At 40.3% G+C, this 18,172-nt stretch overlaps 1 protein-coding gene across 1 annotated transcript; it reads right to left on the bottom strand.

Annotated features, from left to right (window-relative positions):
* Positions 1-8,057: 8,057 nt before the first annotated feature.
* On the bottom strand, positions 8,058-9,465 carry ccl19a.2 (chemokine (C-C motif) ligand 19a, tandem duplicate 2). Its single transcript, XM_060906739.1, has 4 exons — positions 9,318-9,465; positions 8,740-8,860; positions 8,489-8,601; positions 8,058-8,386 (listed from the first exon to the last, which is right to left on the bottom strand). Exons 1-4 carry the CDS (start codon positions 9,373-9,375, stop codon positions 8,376-8,378), a joined length of 303 nt encoding a protein of 100 aa, XP_060762722.1. The 5' UTR covers positions 9,376-9,465; the 3' UTR covers positions 8,058-8,375.
* Between the last annotated feature and the right edge of the window lie 8,707 nt (positions 9,466-18,172).

Here is an 18,172-nt window from a genome sequence, read left to right on the forward strand (position 1 = left end):
TGTCTTATACAAATCCAGTGGCTGGGTATTTTTCCTAATCTGCATGTCTTTGGACTGTGGGGAAAACCAGAGCACACACTCAGGCAGAACATGCAAACTCCAGGCAGAAAAGCCCCCGTTGGCAGTGAGATTCAAACCCAGAACCTTCTTGCTGTGAGGCGACAGTGCTCACCACTGCACCACAAAAACTGCACAACAGCCAGTGAGCAGTAGATCTTGATTGAGTTACTGATGAGAGAGGTCAGAGGAGAATGAACAGATAGGTTCAAGGTGACAGGAAGGCCATATGATAGATAGATAGATAATAGATGATAGACAGATAGATGACTGCAGTGATCCAGACACACACACCTACACACAGACTGATAACATCAGATCGAGCCATTGCGGTCAGAGGGTTAGTCTGTTTCTACGTGCTGTTTCTGCACTGATTTCAGATCCTACTGTTCCTGTGAAGGATATTAAATCTCCTCCTCTTGGACTTCCCTCTCTCTTCCTCTTCTCACCCATTTTATAGCAGAGCTTTAAAGAAAATATCTCGCAAATAAACAAATTGAATTAAAAGTCTGTCTTTGTGTCTGTCCTTTATTAAAAAAAAGCTGCATGTAAAATTTGTTCTTAACGATATAACCGCTGATGAAAATAGACGGGAGTATTTTTTGTCAGGGAGGCAGCCATAACTCCATTGTGCGTGACGTCATTTTCCGCGAGCACAACAGAGGTGTACAAGTGCATGCTATACTCGACTATAGTATAATATTATGGTCTAGTGTGACTTCTCGGTCAATTTGTTTGCATTTCTGCACAAAAATTACAGGAATGCAGGATTAGAAAAGGAATCAAAATAAAGTAGTGGCTAGTTTATTTAAAAAGTATATATTTACCTGCTTATCTTCCGTCTGTTTGATGCATGACACGGTATGCTGTCGTGCTGCCAGTGTTGTTGTTTTGCGGTGAAACAAAGTCAGGATGGCGTCTGGCTTCAGTTGTCGTTTCTGCCTCCTGTCTCGCTTCTTCCCACTGATTTGTTCATCCAAGTCCTCCACAAAACACTCTTCTGTAAAATGCTCACTGCACAATTTGCGGCTTTTTCCAGGAGTAAAGTTTTCCTGCTTTACTTGATGAAGCCACTCGGTCAAATATCTTGGATCCAGGATGGAATGAGGAAGACATACGGAATCCTACGTCACACCGCGCCATCCTCATTTTCGTTTCCTAATACATCCATGTATCTAGCTAATCCGGTATGACTGCGCCCTGGGAAATGGCCCAACGAACTGATGTTATAACTTTAACATGCTTTTTAAGTTAAAGTCCGCTTAATTTTTTTCATCTAGAACATCTTGTATTACTGTATAATGATGACATTTCATAACCCTGTAATTTCAAAATTTCCTGGTTAATCACTTTAAAGCTAGACGACCTTTCGATTTCATAAAATCAGTGAAATTTAGTTCCCTCTGAAATGTGGTCATTGTGATATACGGTATGTTTATTTCTGTAATATCTCACAAAATATCAGGCCATTCTGTGGCTGGGAAGTTATTTACTTTGAGGGGATTAAAGCAAATAATGTGCATGAAATCGCTTGCTTCGCGCAGTCAAGCAGACAGAGGAAGTCCGTGTGTGTGCGCATGCGCAGGTTTACCTTCTTCTTTTGGGTTTTATAGCAGACGGCATCCACAGTGTCGCATTACTGCCATCTACAGGTTTACCTTTGAGCGTGCACTGACAGTTCCATCATTCTGTCGCTAAACGAACAGCTGATCACACCGAGGTGCTCGCTGAGCGCCGATATTTATTAGTTTGGTCCTGCGTTTCCTTTCCTTCGCATATAACATAACGTCTTTTCTTCTCGCTTTCCGTTACTGTAGTCGGTCTTTAACATTTCATTCACACACTCACGTCCTCCATTTTTCTCTCCTGTTTCAAATTTGTATCCCACAATGCCTTGCGCAAACAGGGAAAGCCCACCACATGATGCATGACATAAATGACATAAGATCTTGTATTGGGTCATGGTGAAGCAGGAAAAAATAGCGGAGAATTTAGGGTCACGTGGCCTTAAATTCATTAATTGTTCTATTTTAAAAAAATAATAAAATTGGAAGTTTGTGATTTGAATTTAGTCGCTTTTGGTCCACTAAACAAACATAATTGGGTGTCAGGGAAAATTCTTTTTATGACCTACACTTGAAAAACCTGAAAGGCAGTCTAGCTTTAAGCTAGCTCCCTCCCTTTAATGTGAGAGACTCTTCTGCTCTGCTTTCAACCTCATCTGGAGGATTCACAGGCCTTACTAGAGTAAAGGTCTTGTGTTTGAGTGAATGTTATGGGCCTTTTCCACTACCCTTTTTCAGCTCACTTCAGCCCAACATGGCTCGCGTTTCGACTACCTCAGAGCAGCACGACTGAGCTCACTTCAGCCTTACTCAGCACCCAAAACTCGCACGGTTTTGGAGTGGGGCTGAAGTGAGCTCAGCCGAGCCGAGTAGGGCTAGGGGCGTGAGGAGACACTCCCCTGTGCACTGATTGGTGAGGAGGAGTGTCCTCACATGCCCACACACGCCCCGCGAGCACGCTGGGATCTTTAACCACCATCTGTAAACACCGTAAACCTGGAAGAAGAAGAATTACGACAAAGAAGAAGAAGAAGATCAGAAAACTAGAAGATGGAAGACCAACCCAAGCAAGACCAGCAACACTAACGACTCCATGTCCTCCATGTTTATTGTTTACTATCCGGGTCGTGAGACTACCGCTTAAAAGGTCACTAATGTCACTGTTTGCACCGCCTAACGACATCACATGACGTCCACCCACTTTCGCTAACTCCACCCAATGTGTCCACCCACTTCCAGCCAGCACGGTTCAGCGCAGTTGTAGTCGAAATGCAACTCCAACAGCCCCACTCAGCTCGACTCAGCCCAACTCAGCACGGCACGGCTCAGCCCAACTCAGCCGCGTTGGTAGTGGAAAAGCCCCATTAGTCTTGGCTAGATAGATAGAATACATGTTAAATGTATTAACAGTGGATGAAAATGTGACTTTTTACACGTAAATTGCAAAACTGATATTCTTTTTTGCTTTATTTTTTCCAACCAGAAACCATGAGGAGTGCGAAAACATTTTAAGACTTGCAACTAGAAACTGTAATAGAAAAAAAAAATGCAGTATATCAAATATAAAGCTGTGTATTACTCAACTGCAGTGGGGACTTATTGAGGACATGTTTGCTTTGGAAAGAATGTCCTAAATTACCCGAAAAGTTTTTTTTTCTTCCCCCAGTTCTTTTTTTTCTTTTGTCACGGAATAAAAATGTATAAATTTCTGCCAGTTTCCCATTTTCTCATACACTCCGATGGTGGTCCTGTGTGAACTTTTACGATCACTGTTCCTTTTCCCAAATTTGACTGGAACTAAACTGAGAATGCTTTCGTTTTCTCTTCAGCCAGCTGCATGGTTCCAGCTTACCGTAAGGTCCAGACAATAGGTTATATGTTATCTCTGCATTTATCACTCACAATCTTGGTTTCACTGTGCTGATAAACAAATCAACAACACTGAGCAACTTTTCCTTGATTTGTTTTAGTCAACTTTGGGGATTTCACAGATGAGCCAATGTGCTTATCTGTTGTGCTGAGCATGAGGGTGTGTGCGAGCGTAATATAACTGTCGGTGCATTGAAACTATGAGCACAAAACATGATGAATGACAATTTGAAAAGTAATGCTCATTTAGTCTTCCGGGTCTACATTCGTATGCAATAAAAATAGGAGATACACTGTTAGAAATAGGAGTACAGTTACTGTAGGAGTCCATTTCTGTTCTGCAAGGTACAATGTACACAAATGTATCCCCTGGGGCTCATTATTGGACCTGTGTGTAGCTTTTTGGGGGCCGAAAAGGTACATACAGTCACTTTATTAGGAACACCCATCCACCCACTTTTTTAATGCAGTTCTCTAATCAGCTGATCTCTTGAGGCATAAAATCATTTTAGATACAAATCAAGCGCTTCGGTTAATGTTCACGTCAAACATCAGAATGGGAAAAAATTCCGATCTCAAAGTGTGACCTTCTTTCACTGTGGCATGGGTGTTGGTTTGAGCCAGATGGACTGGTTTGATTAGAATATTTCAGAAACGGCTGATCTCCTGGGGTTTTCACACACAAACAACAGTCTCCGAAGTTTACACAGAATAGTGCGTAAAACAAAAAAACACTGAGTTGAGTGAGTGAGCGACAGTTCTGCGGTTAGAAACGTCTTGTTGATAAGAGAGGTCGGAGGAAAATGGCCAGATTGGTTTGAGCTGCCAGGAAGGATATAGTAACTCATATAATCACTCTTTATAACCGTGGTGAGCAGAAAAGCATCTCAGCATGCAACAGAAAACAGAAGACCACACTGGATTCCAGTCCTGCAACCAAGAACAGGAACCTTAGAATCAAGAACAAGTTCCTATTAAAGTGGCCAGTGAGTGTATATGTTCCCAGGCAGTATATAAAGGGTACAAATAAGTACCTTCAAAGGTACTGCCCTACTGGCAAGCCATTGTACACCTAAAGGTACAGTAATGTACTTTACTTTCTCAGAGTGTCTACCAAATATTGTATCACAATCCTTGAAAACATTTTTAAAATATTACAATTGCATTACAGGCATTCAGCAGATGCTCTTATCCAGAGCAACGTACAATGTACCCAGAGCAGCAGTTAGGCGTTAGGTGCCTTGCTCAAGGGCACTTCAGCCATTCCTGCTGGTTCAGGGAATCAAGCCGGCGACCTTCTGGTCCCAAAGCTGCTTTTCTAACCAATAATCCATGGCTATCCTCCATTATATGGCTACTATAATGACGTATCTCATCTCATCACATTATCTCTAGCCACTTTATCCTGTTCTACAGGGTCGCAGGCAAGCTGGAGCCTATCCCAGCTGACTACGGGCGAAAGGCGGGGTACACCCTGGACAAGTCGCCAGGTCATCACAGGGCTGACACATAGACACAGACAACCATTCACACTCACATTCACACCTACGGTCAATTTAGAGTCACCAGTTAACCTAACCTGCATGTCTTTGGACTGTGGGGGAAACCGGAGCACCCAGAGGAAACCCAGGTGGACACGGGGAGAACATGCAAACTCCGCACAGAAAGGCCCTCGCCGGCCACGGGGCTCGAACCTGGATCTTCTTGCTGTGAGGCGACAGTGCTAACCACTACACCACCGTGCCGCCCCATAATGATATATATAAAAGAAATAAACAACAACAGGGCATGCTATTATAGAAAAAGAATCAACGACAGAATGGTGTAATATGGCTGGATAAAAAGCAGAATTCCTGTTCCCACTAGGAAATTGATTATTTTCCAGTAACGGCATGTCCTGAAGTGTCTTAATCTCTTACACTACAGTAATTTGCCAGCACTAACATGCTTAATTTATTATTTTGAATGACACATCACATCACACACACACACACACACACACACACACACACACACACACACACACATGCCTGTATTACGTACATAGAAAGTTTTGTAAGCTCCAAAAAACAAGTTAGTTCCTCATAATGCCTGCATTACAAGCTGAATTATAAACCATAATTGCCTCTCTGCTTCTCTTTTCTTTTTCTCTTGAAATTATTAGAACAGAAATACATCCGGTTAAAGCTCCAAAGAAACTGAAAATCCCTCTGTCCCGCATCAGGAAAATGAAAATTACAGCTTTATTGTTCCTCTTATTCTTATTTGTTTCATCATTAGTCACTTTGCACCATTAGAGTTTGTGTTTTAATTTATCTTCCATTCACCTTTGCACAGTTTTTATCGTCATTTATCACAATTCTTGTTTTTAGCACTATTAATACACATTCACGTGTACAGTGCACAATTATAGATTTTTATTATTATTATTGTTACATTTTTATCTGTATATTGTATAGTCAGTTTGTTCATGGGATTTTTTTTTTTGAATTCTATTTTATTTTGTACAGTGTGTCTTTTTCTTTCTGCATGTCTGATAACTTGCTGCTGCAACAAAACAATTTCCCAGCTTGGGATCAATAAAGTAAATCTATCTCTCTGTTCTTATTTAAAGTGATAACAATGGGCAATGGAGACTCCTTCCAGAAATCGATCAGTGTTATAAAAGTAAAGACAGTGCCTGTGATGTGTCAGTATTGTGTAAAAGTACAAGTTGTCACAATATCAATAGTATTTCCTATATCAATATCGATATAGTTTTATATAGTGTTTATACTGTTTATATTGTTGTTTGTTTTTTTCAATTATTCTATTTTTATTGCCTGTTTGCACCGTGGGTCAGAGAGGACTGAAATTTCATCTGTGCTGTATGTCGAGCATGTACAGTGGTGCTTGAAAGTTTGTGAACCTTTTAGAATTTTCTATATTTCTGCATAAATAGGACCTAAAACATAATCAGATTTTCACACAAGTCCTAAAAGTAGATAAAGAGAACCCAGTTAAACAAATGAGACAAAAATATTATACTTGGTCATTTATTTCTTGAGGAAAATGATCCAGTATTACATATCTGTGAGTGGCAAAAGTATGTGAACGTTTGCTTTCAGTATCTGGTGTGACCCCCTTGTGCAGCAATAACTGCAACTAAACATTTGCGGTAACTGTTGATCAGTCCTGCACACCGGCTTGGAGGAATTTTAGCCCATTCCTCCATACAGAACAGCTTCAACTCTGGGATGTTGGTGGGTTTCCTCACATGAACTGCTCGCTTCAGGTCCTTCCACAACATTTCGATTGGATTAAGGTCAGGATGTTGACTTGGCCATTCCAAAACATTAACTTTATTCTTCTTTAACCATTCTTTGGTAGAACAACTTGTGTGCTTAGGGTCGTTGTCTTGCTGCATGACCCACCTTCTCTTGAGATTCAGTTCATGGACAGATGTCCTGACATTTTCCTTTAGAATTTACTGGTATAATTCAGAATTCATTGTTCCATCAATGATGGCAAGCCATCCTGGCCCAGATGCATCAAAACAGGCCCAAACCATGATACTACCATCACCATGTTTCACAGATGGGATAAGGTTCTTATGCTGGAATGCAGTGTTTTCTTTTCTCCAAACATAATGCTTCTCATTTAAACCAAAAAGTTCTATTTTGGTCTCATCTGTCCACAAAACATTTTTACAATAGCCTTCTGGCTTGTCCACGTGATCTTTAGTAAACTGCAGACGAGCAGCAATGTTCTTTTTGGAGCAGTGGTTTTCTTCTTGCAACCCTGCCATGCACACTATTGTTGTTCAGTGTTCTCCTGATGGTGGACTCATGAACATTAACATTAGCCAATGTGAGAGAAGCCTTCAGTTGCTTAGAAGTTACCCTGGGGTCCTTTGTGACATCACTGACTATTATACGCCTTGCTCTTGGAGTGATCTTTGTTGGTCGACCACTCCTGGGGAGGGTAACAATGGTCTTGAATTTCCTCCATTTGTACACAATCTGTCTGACTGTGGATTGGTGGAGTCCAAACTCTTTAGAGATGGTTTTGTAACCTTTTCCAGCCTGATGAGCATCAACAACGCTTTTTCTGAGGTCCTCAGAAATCTCCTTTGTTCATGCCATGACACACTTCCACAAACGTGTTGTGAAGATCAGACTTTGATAGATCCCTGTTCTTTAAATAAAACAGGGTGCCCACTCACACCTGATTGTCATTCCACTGATTGAAAATGCCTGACTCTAATTTCACCTTCAAATTAACTGCTAATCTTAGAGGTTCACATACTTTTGCCACTCACAGATATGTAATATTGGATCATTTTCCTCAATAAATAAATGACCAAGTATAATATTCTCGTCTCATTTGTTTAACTGGGTTCTCTTTATCTACTTTTAGGACTTGTGTGAAAATCTGATGATGTTTTAGGTCATATTTATGCAGAAATATAGAAAATTCTAAAGGGTTCACAAACTTTCAAGCACCACTGTATAGCATATTTGATAATAAAGTTGACTTGACTTGACTTGATATCAGATTAATAAGAAGTGCAACAAACACTGGGTATTATTTACAAAAATGAATTTTATTTGAATTCACTTGTCTTCGAAAAGTCATGTGCATATTTGACGGTAAAAAAATACAACTCATCAGTGATTTAATGTGTATAAAAAAAACCCAATGTTGATACAGACATGCACCCTGGTACATTTTATGTTTATTTTTTTTTGTATGAGAAGCATAACTCAAGAGCATGTGCGTGATATCAGAAATGTTCAAATGACATGGATACGAAGCAAAGTAGCGTATTAACATTGCAAAAGCTTCACAGAACATGATGCAGTCATGGTGATCCAACAAGTCTGGGCATATTCACCCTGTTGATCACTGAGCACCTGGAAAAAAGAGAAAATCAGTAAAGGCAGGTTAAAATTAATGTCTGTTTAGCTCTACAACCATGATAATTAAATCGAGAGAGTATTTATATAGTTTGTTACCTTTGCTTTTGCCGCTACGATTGTCCAGAAATTCAACAAGCTTCATCACCCATGGATATCTCGGGTCGTATGTAGGTGGAGAGCACAACTTCTTGTTCTTTTTTGTGATGAACCTAAAAGACAGAGAGTTAACAGGGAAAGAAAGGTGAGTCTTTAAAGGTGTGTGTGTATTTAAAATTTTGTAGGATGGAGACTGATGGTAATAAAATACTATATTGTTCTATACTATTTTACTCCGATAAAATACTTACACGGTAGCTGGAATGGGGCATCCATCCTCTACGGTTAAGATTTTATATGATTCAAGAATGCGGCGTGGAACTAAAGCATCACTGGTGGACAGGCAGCAGTCAGCAGCGTTGCTGGAGAATGCTAGAAAGGAAAAAAAGAGATCCAGCTCATTACAATCATGGGAGTGAAAAATAACCAATGGATTAATGCAATGCAAAACTAGACGATCTATAATTTCACATATGAAGTGGAGGAGTAGATTCTTTTGCATGCTTTTGCGCCATATATTAGGAACGTGTGCATGATTCACAGGAAATCTGTTCATTTCAAGAAAAAATGGAAAGACCCCTTGAGAGAGAGAGAGAGAGAGAGAGAGAGAGAGAGAGAGAAGAAAACTGAATCATGACATTTATGTCCCACTATTCCAGCAAGTTCATACTGCACACAATAGGCCTGTAGTTTTAAAAGACTTTAGTTCAGGCGGTCATTGACCCTGAGTCCACGTCACAATGATATATTATGGATGAATGACCAACATCCTTTTTATTGTAACAGAAAAAGAAACTGCTCTGCATGTGCATGTGCATGTGAGTCTTACCTTGTGCATCGTTCCACAGCGAACAGAAGACCAGAAGAACAACTACTGCATTCATCATTCTTGCGTCTGTGTTCTGCAGTTTTCTTGAGTTCTGCAAGTGTGATACCTCGAAGGTGTATACAGACCTATGATGACACAGCTATATTTATACACCTACTGCACCTCATGCCACAATCAACATCAACTTTCACTTTCATTATCTCATAAATTCATCAATTCACTATGTACCGTCACTCTCCGCCTCTCCAACTATTTTTTCAAATGCTTCCCGTCACATCTCCCCCACCTTTTCTTTTACTTTTGACAAAGTCTCACACGCTCCAAAAAAAACTGCTTTTTTTTTTTGTCACGTGAATGCAGGCATCTTTTTCTAATGCCTTATGAATTCAGTTCCAAGCAAATAAAGACATGGTTTTGTTTCAGCTCTGCACAAAATCAAAGCAGAGGATAAAACAGGCCGTATTGTGCACTTTTTCCTACCCACGGTCGTTTTCATTTCTCTGTGGTTAGTTCATAAATTGTTGTCATGGGTATGTCCATTATTGCATGAAAGACACTATTATTGCTGTGTGAGCAAGGACAGTTATATTCTCAGGAAAAAGGCAATAAATTCCTAAGACGTACTGCTGTTTCCTTTTCTTATTGCACCGATAAGCATTTTAATGTTCCTTTCAGCATGTCCAAACAACAATTTCCTCCTTCTCTTTAAATTTTTTTTAGAATTTCCAGTTTCCTTTCTGTTTAATTTGCACCATTAAGCCAACGTCTGGAGTCAATTTAAAGCCAATTCTTTGGCCAAACGGTTGCAAGGTGTAGCTTTGGATTATCTTTGACATTGTCTTCATTAAGGGCGGCACGGTGGTGTAGTGGTTAGCGCTGTTGCCTCACAGCAAGAAGGTCTGGGTTCGAGCCCCGTGGCCGACGAGGGCCTTTCTGTGTGGAGTTTGCATGTTCTCCCCGTGTCCGCGTGGGTTTCCTCCGGGTGCTCCGGTTTCCCCCACAGTCCAAAGACATGCAGGTTAGGTTAACTGGTGACTCTAAATTGACCGTAGGTGTGAATGTGAGTGTGAATGGTTGTCTGTGTCTATGTGTCAGCCCTGTGATGACCTGGCGACTTGTCCAGGGTGTACCCCGCCTTTCGCCCGTAGTCAGCTGGGATAGGCTCCAGCTTGCCTGCGACCCTGTAGAACAGGATAAAGTGGCTAGAGATGATGAGATGAGATGAGATTGTCTTCATTTATGATCAGGTCCCCCCTCCCACCACAAAGATTCTGGCATCAGGAAAGGCGTGTTTCCAAGAAAATTGTGGCACAGAGCCAGAACAATGGCACTTCAGATGAGTGACACTGGTTAAGCTGTGCATACAAATGACCATGACTGTCCTGATGATTTTCTGGACAGTTGAGCATTCTATTCACTCTAGGGTACAGGCTTTCCATTACTTTGACACATAATGAATTATATGCATTGCCGTTTGACATTCAAGCTCCACCACCAGCAAATGTGACAACTGAGTTTGAAAACTGATTCGATTCAAAGCCTCAAAGACTCAAGTTCAAATTAAATACATCACAGTTTGGATAACAAATACAGCCCCAATTCCAAAAAAGTTTTGACACTGTGTAAAACATAAATAAAAACAAAATGTGAAGATTTGCAAGTCATGGAAACCCGATATTTAACTGAAAATAATACAAAGACAACATACTAAATGTTGAAACTGAGAAATTTTATTTTATTTTTTAAATATATGCTCATTTTGAATTTGATGTCAGCAACACATTCCAAAAAAGTTGGGATGGGGCAACAAAAGACTGAAAAAGTTGTGTAATGCTTAAAAAAAAACTAATTAGGTTAATTGACAACAGGTCAGTAACATGATTGGATATAAAAAGAGCATCCCAGAGAGGCAGAGTCTCTCAGAAGTAAAGATGGGGAGGGGTTCACCGCTCTGTGAAAGACTGCGTGGGCAAACAGTGCAACAATTTAAGAATAACGTTCCTCAGTGTAAAATTGCAAAGAATTTTGGGATCACATCATCTATGGTACATAATTTCATTAAAAGATTCAGAGAATCTGGAGAAATCTCTGTATGCAAGAGACAAGGCTGAAAACTGACATTGGATGCCTGTGATCTTCAGGCCCTCAGGCGACACTGCATTAAAAGCAGACACGTGTCTGTAGTGGAAATCACCGTACGGGCTCAGGAACACTTCAGAAAACCATCGTCTGTGAAAACACTTCATTACTGCATCCACAAATGCAAGTTAAAATCATATATAAACAATATCCAGAAACACCACCACCTTCTCTGGGCCCGAGCTCTTTTACGATGGACTGAGGCGAAGTGGAAAACTGTCCTGAGGGCTGACGAATCAAAAGTAGAAATTCTTTTTAGAAATCATGGACACCACGTCCTCCAGGCTAAAGAGGAGAGGGACCATCCGGCTCGTTATCAGTGCACAGTTCAAAAGCCAGCGTCTGTGATGGTATGAGGGTGCATTAGTGCACATGACATGGGTAAGCTTGTACATCTGGGAAGGCCTCATTAATGCTGAGTGATAGATACACATTTCAGAGCAATATGCTGCCATCTAGACAAAATCTTTCTCAGGGAAGGCCTTCCTTCTTTCAGCAAGACAATGCCAAACCGCTTTCTGCACATATTAAAAAAGCATGGTGCTGTAGTAAAAGAGAACAGGTGCAAAACTGGCCTGCCTGCGGTCCAGACCTGTCTCCCATTTAAAACATTTGGCACATTATGAAACTCAAAATATGACAAAGGAGACCTCAACCCTTGACCAACTGAAATTGTATATCAGGCAAGAATGGGACAACATTTCTCTTTCAAAACTACAGCGATTGGTCTATTCAGTTCCCAAACATTTACAGAGTGTTGTTAAAAGTAGAGGTGATGCAACACAGTGGTAAACTTGCCCCGTCCCAACTTTTTTAAAAAGTGTTGCTGACATTAAATTCAAAATGAGAATATATTTTTCAAAAAAACAATAAAAAGTCTCAGTTTCAACATTTGATATGTAGTCTTTGTACCATTTTCAATTCAATATATGGTTTCCATGATTTGCAAATTATCGCATTCTGTTTTTATATACAGTTTACATAGCGTCCCAACTTTTTTTGGAATTGGGGTTGTAGATAGCAGTGACTAAAAATGCAGAAGAAAGTTTATGTTATGGGTTAATATTATTATATGTGCAACAATATCATCCACTAGTGAATCCCAAATCTGGCAATGCAATAACATGAGAGTGTATACAGTAATTTCATTATTGGATAACCTAAATGAAGCTGATGTCTGGAAAGAGCTTATTTGTGATGCATTACAGAACAAGTCATATAACTGGCCTCATATCAGAGACGCTTACCGACTTGCAGTCCATCCATAGATGGGGTCACTTTTCTTCCCACCTCAGCCCTGTAGAAGATGTGAAAATCTCATGCTTTTCAGCCACATGATCAGATGGATTCTTCAAGTCGATGAGGTAACATGATTATGTCGAGCATGGCCAAACGAAGCAGACTGATTAGAAAAACTTGTACATTACCTCTGAGTAGTAAACATGTTTCTACAACCCCGATTCCAAAAAAGTTGGGACAAAGTACAAATTGTAAATAAAAATGGAATGCAATGATGTGGAAGTTTCAAAATTCCATATTTTATTCAGAATAGAACATAGATGGCATATCAACTGTTTAAACTGAGAAAATGTATCATTTAAAGAGAACAATTAGGTGATTTTAAATTTCATGACAACAACACATCTCAAAAAAGTTGGGACAAGGCCATGTTTACCACTGTGAGACATCCCCTTTTCTCTTTACAACAGTCTGTAAACGTCTGGGGACTGAGGAGACAAGTTGCTCAAGTTTAGGGATAGGAATGTTAACCCATTCTTGTCTAATGTAGGATTCTAGTTGCTCAACTGTCTTAGGTCTTTTTTGTCGTATCTTCCGTTTTATGATGCGCCAAATGTTTTCTATGGGTGAAAGATCTGGACTGCAGGCTGGCCAGTTCAGTACCCGGACCCTTCTTCTACACAGCCATGATGCTGTAATTGATGCAGTATGTGGTTTGGCATTGTCATGTTGGAAACTGCAAGGTCTTCCCTGAAAGAGACGTCGTCTGGATGGGAGCATATGTTGCTCTAGAACCTGGATATACCTTTCAGCATTGATGGTGTCTTTCCAGATGCGTAAGCTGCCCATGCCACATGCACTAATGCAACCCCATACCATCAGAGATGCAGGTTTCTGAACTGAGCGCTGATAACAACTTGGGTCGTCCTTCTCCTCTTTAGTCCGAATGACAGGGCGTCCCTGATTTCCATAAAGAACTTCAAATTTTGATTTGTCTGACCACAGAACAGTTTTCCACTTTGCCACAGTCCATTTTAAATGAGCCTTGGCCCAGAGAAGACGTCTGCGCTTCTGGATCATGTTTAGATACGGCTTCTTCTTTGAACTATAGAGTTTTAGCTGGCAACAGCGGATGGCACGGTGAATTGTGTTCACAGATAATGTTCTCTGGAAATATTCCTGAGCCCATTTTGTGATTTCCAATACAGAAGCATGCCTGTATGTGATGCAGTGCCGTCTAAGGGCCCGAAGATCACAGACACCCAGTATGGTTTTCCGGCCTTGACCCTTACGCACAGTGATTCTTCCAGATTCTCTGAATCTTTTGATGATATTATGCACTGTAGATGATGATATGTTCAAACTCTTTGTAATTTTACACTGTCGAACTCCTTTCTGATATTGCTCCACTATTTGTCGGCGCAGAATTAGGGGGATTGGTGATCCTCTTCCCATCTTTACTTCTGAGAGCCACTGCCACTCCAAGATGCTCTTTTTATACCCAGTCATGTTAATGACCTATTGCCAATTGACCTAATGAGTTGCAATTTGGTCCTCCAGCTGTTCCTTTTTTGTACCTTTAACTTTTCCAGCCTCTTATTGCCCCTGTCCCAACTTTTTTGAGATGTGTTGCTGTCATGAAATTTCAAATGAGCCAATATTTGGCATGAAATTTCAAAATGTCTCACTTTCGACATTTGATATGTTGTCTATGTTCTATTGTCAATACAATATCAGTTTTTGAGATTTGTAAATTATTGCATTCCATTTTTATTTACAATTTGTACTTTGTCCCAACTTTTTTGGAATCTGGGTTGTATTACAATATTAGCAAGTTTGCTTATTGTACATTTTGTTGATAATTGTTGATTGTATTTTCCACACAATATACACAACCAGGTTCTCTGGTTCCTTCCAACAAAAGGGGGATTAGCTAGTGTTTGCCCTTAGGTGTGAATGAGTATGTGATGGATAAGTTCCAAATGCACCACAGTACAGATCTGGATAAAGCAGTTACTGAAGCTGAATGAATGAATGAATGAATGAATGAACTAAAAGGGCATATGATAGAGTGCATACCTCCACCAAGCCACATATTATCAACATCAAAATCAAATCACCTGAACACAGGAGAATACTAAAGCTGTACACAAAATTTCATCCAAATCAGTTCACTACTTTTTGGGAACAGACAAAAAAACCTTGGATCCACAAACATATCTGGATCCTGGATCCATATACATATTCAGATTTGCATCAAATTCTAATCAACTGTTCCTTGGCCCATGGCCCACTTTTCCTCCAAATTTTATCCAAATCTGTTCTCTACTTTTTGAGTTACATTGAGAATAGTCAACCAAATTGAGGCAAAAACATAACCTCCACGAACAAAGTTGGCAGAGGTTATGAATGAATGAACGTAAATGCAAAGAATGCTTTTAACAAATAACAATAAATAAATGTAGCTGTAAATAATGAAGATGTGCAGTTTATTCTGTGTGCAAGGTTAAGGTTGTAAATTATCTGATTACATCCCCAGCCAAGAACGGCATGGTGGTGTAGTGATTAGCACTGTCGCCTCACAGCAAAAAGGTTCTGGGTTCGAGTCCAGTGGCTGACGGGAGCCTTTCTGTGTGGAGTTTGCATGTTCTCCCCATGTCTGCATGGGTTTCCTCCAGGTGCTCCAGTTTCCTCCACAGTTCAGACATGCAGGTCAAGTTAATTGGTGGCTCTAAATTGACTGTAGGTATTAATGGTTGATTGTGTCAGCCCTGCGATGACCTGGTGACTTGTCCAGGGTGTACCTTGCCTCTCACCCATAGTCAGCTGGGATAGGCTCCAGCTTGCCTGCGACCCTGCACAGGATAAGCAGTTACAGATAATGGATGGATCACCAGCCAATGAACAAGCAGCGATTACATACCTCTATGGTACTACCCTTCAAATAGTGCACTTACTATAATGCACCAGTTGGTATTATTTCTATGGAAGAAATGCAGTTGTGATATTTTGACATAACCATCTATTTTGAGTTGGACTTAATAATAATAGGGAAGCTAGGGGGGAAAAATCCCCTCAGGAATTGAATTGTAAACACCATTTTGAGCCTGAAATGAACTGCTGAGCAAAGAGAAAAAGTGAACTTGCTAGTAGTGCTTATTAGCAAGCATAAAACCATAAATCATAAATCCAGTAGTGATATGAGACAGCATTATTCACCTGTCCAAGTACTTTTATGCATGTCGTGACATTTTACCATCATCTATTTTACCACCATTTACAGTGCTCAGCGTAAATGAATCCAACCCCTTTGAAAAGTAACATTTTAAACAATATCTCAATGAACACAAACAATTTCCAAAATGTTGAAAAGACAAAGTTTAATATAACATCTGTTTAACTTATAACGTGAAAGTAAGGTTAATAATATAAACTTAGATTACACATTTTTTCAGTTTTACTCAAATTAGGGTGGTGCAAAAATGAGTACACCCCACAACAACAACTACTACTGTACATCTAGTACTTTGTATGGCCTCCATGATTTTTAATGACAGCACCAAGTCTTCTAGGCATGGAATGAACAAGTTGGCGACATTTTTCAACATCAATTTTTTTCCATTCTTCAACAATGACCTCTTTTAGTGACTGGATGCTGGATGGAGAGTGATGCTCAACTTGTCTCTTCAGAATTCCCCAAAGAAAATAATTTCTTTACACCACAAAGGTGAAGGCTACAAGAAGATCAGCAAAGCTTTACTTATCAGTCAGAATACTGTAGCAAAAGTGGTACAAAAATTTAAGAAAGATGGAACTGCAACCATCTCACAGAGACATCCAGGTCGTCCACGGAAGTTAACACCTTGAAAGGAGCATCTTCTGATGAGAAGGGTTAAAGAAAATCGGCATGCAAGTTTACTGCAGTTATCTAAAGAAGTAGAAAGCCAAACTGGGGTGACTATTTCCCATGACACAATATGGCGTACACTGCAGAGGAATGGCATGCATGGATGCCGTCCACGAAAGAAGCCTCTCCTAAAGCCCAGGCACAAAAAAAGCCCGCCTAGAGTTTGCCAGGGCCCATGCTGACAAAGATGAAGACTACTGGGACTCTATACTCTGGAGTGATGAGACCAAGATAAATGTTTTTGGAACTGATGGCTTCAAAACTGTATGGCGTCGCAAAGGTGAGGAATACAAAGAAAAATGCCTGGTGCCTACAGTGAAACATGGTGGTGGCAGTGTCCTTATGTGGGGCTGCATGAGTGCTGCTGGTGTCGGGGAGCTGCATTTCATTGATGGCATCATGAATTCACAGATGTATTGCTCCATACTGAAAGAGAAGATGCTACCATCATTCCGTGCCCTTGGTTGTCGTGCACTTTTCCAACATGACTAAACACACATCTAAGGCCACTGTTGGATTTCTGAAGAAGAACAGAGTGAAAGTGATTCAGTGGCCAAGTATGTCTCCTGATCTGAACCCAATCGAACACCTATGGGGAATTCTGAAGAGACAAGTTGAGCATCACTCTCCATCCAGCATCCAGTCACTAAAAGAGGTCATTGTTGACGAATGGAAAAAGACTGATGTTGCAAAATGTTGCCAACTTGTTCATTCCATGCCTAGAAGACTTGGTGCTGTCATTAAAAATCATGGAGGCCATACAAAGTACTAGATGTATAGTTTTTGTTGTGGGGTGTACTCATTTTTGCACCACCCTAATTTGAGTAAAACTGAAAAAATGTGTAATCTAAGTTTATATTATTAACCTTATTTTCACGTTATAAGTTAAACAGATGTTATATTAAACTTTGTCTTTTCAACATTTTGGAAATTGTTTGTGTTCATTGAGATATTGTTGAAAATGTTACTTTTCAAAGGGGGTGCACTCATTTACGCTCAGCACTGTATTTACACACACCAAGTGTGCATGTGCACCTATAATATGTAATGAACAAGGTGCATGTGTTTATTCTAAACTGCAGAATTGCACAATACTTCAATCTACTGATGCTTATCCTGGAAGATCAGGTTTTTTCTAAGGTTACACCATTGTTTATTGCATAATATGGTCTGCAGAGAGAAATACATGAGAATGGACAAGAGGGTCTGAAAGTACTTTTTCACATCATACAACAGAATGAGAAGGGAAACCAGTGAAATGAAAAAACCCCCGTCTGAGGTCAAGTCACTGACTTGGTCACAAAGAAGAAGAAGAACAACAACAACAACAATTTTATATCTCACACACTTGTGAAATTCCTCTCTGCATTTAACCCATCTGAAGCAGTGAACACACACATGCACACACACGTGAGCAATGAGCACACACACATACCCAGAGCAGTGGGCAGCCATGCTAACAGCACCCGGGGAGCAGTTGGGGGTTAGGTGCCTCGCTCAAGGGCACCTCAGCCCAAAGCTGTCCAATTTTAACCTAACCGCATGTCTTTGAACAAAAGAATGCAGGTGG

Source organism: Neoarius graeffei, chromosome 24 (genome assembly GCF_027579695.1).
Source record: "Neoarius graeffei isolate fNeoGra1 chromosome 24, fNeoGra1.pri, whole genome shotgun sequence".
In the NCBI taxonomy this organism is placed as follows: Eukaryota; Metazoa; Chordata; class Actinopteri; order Siluriformes; family Ariidae; genus Neoarius; species Neoarius graeffei.

What these genes read in the sequence shown, in the direction of transcription:
- ccl19a.2 (XM_060906739.1), bottom strand. Translation starts at nt 9,375, where the DNA reads ATGATGAATGCAGTAGTTGTTCTTCTGGTCTTCTGTTCGCTGTGGAAC. An exon ending in GCTGTGGAACGATGCACAAG is followed by an intron (nt 8,861 to 9,317) that starts GTAAGACTCACA and finishes TTTCCTTTCTAG; the next exon opens with CATTCTCCAGCAACGCTGCT. An exon ending in TGCCCCATTCCAGCTACCGT is followed by an intron (nt 8,602 to 8,739) that starts GTAAGTATTTTA and finishes TCTGTCTTTTAG; the next exon opens with GTTCATCACAAAAAAGAACA.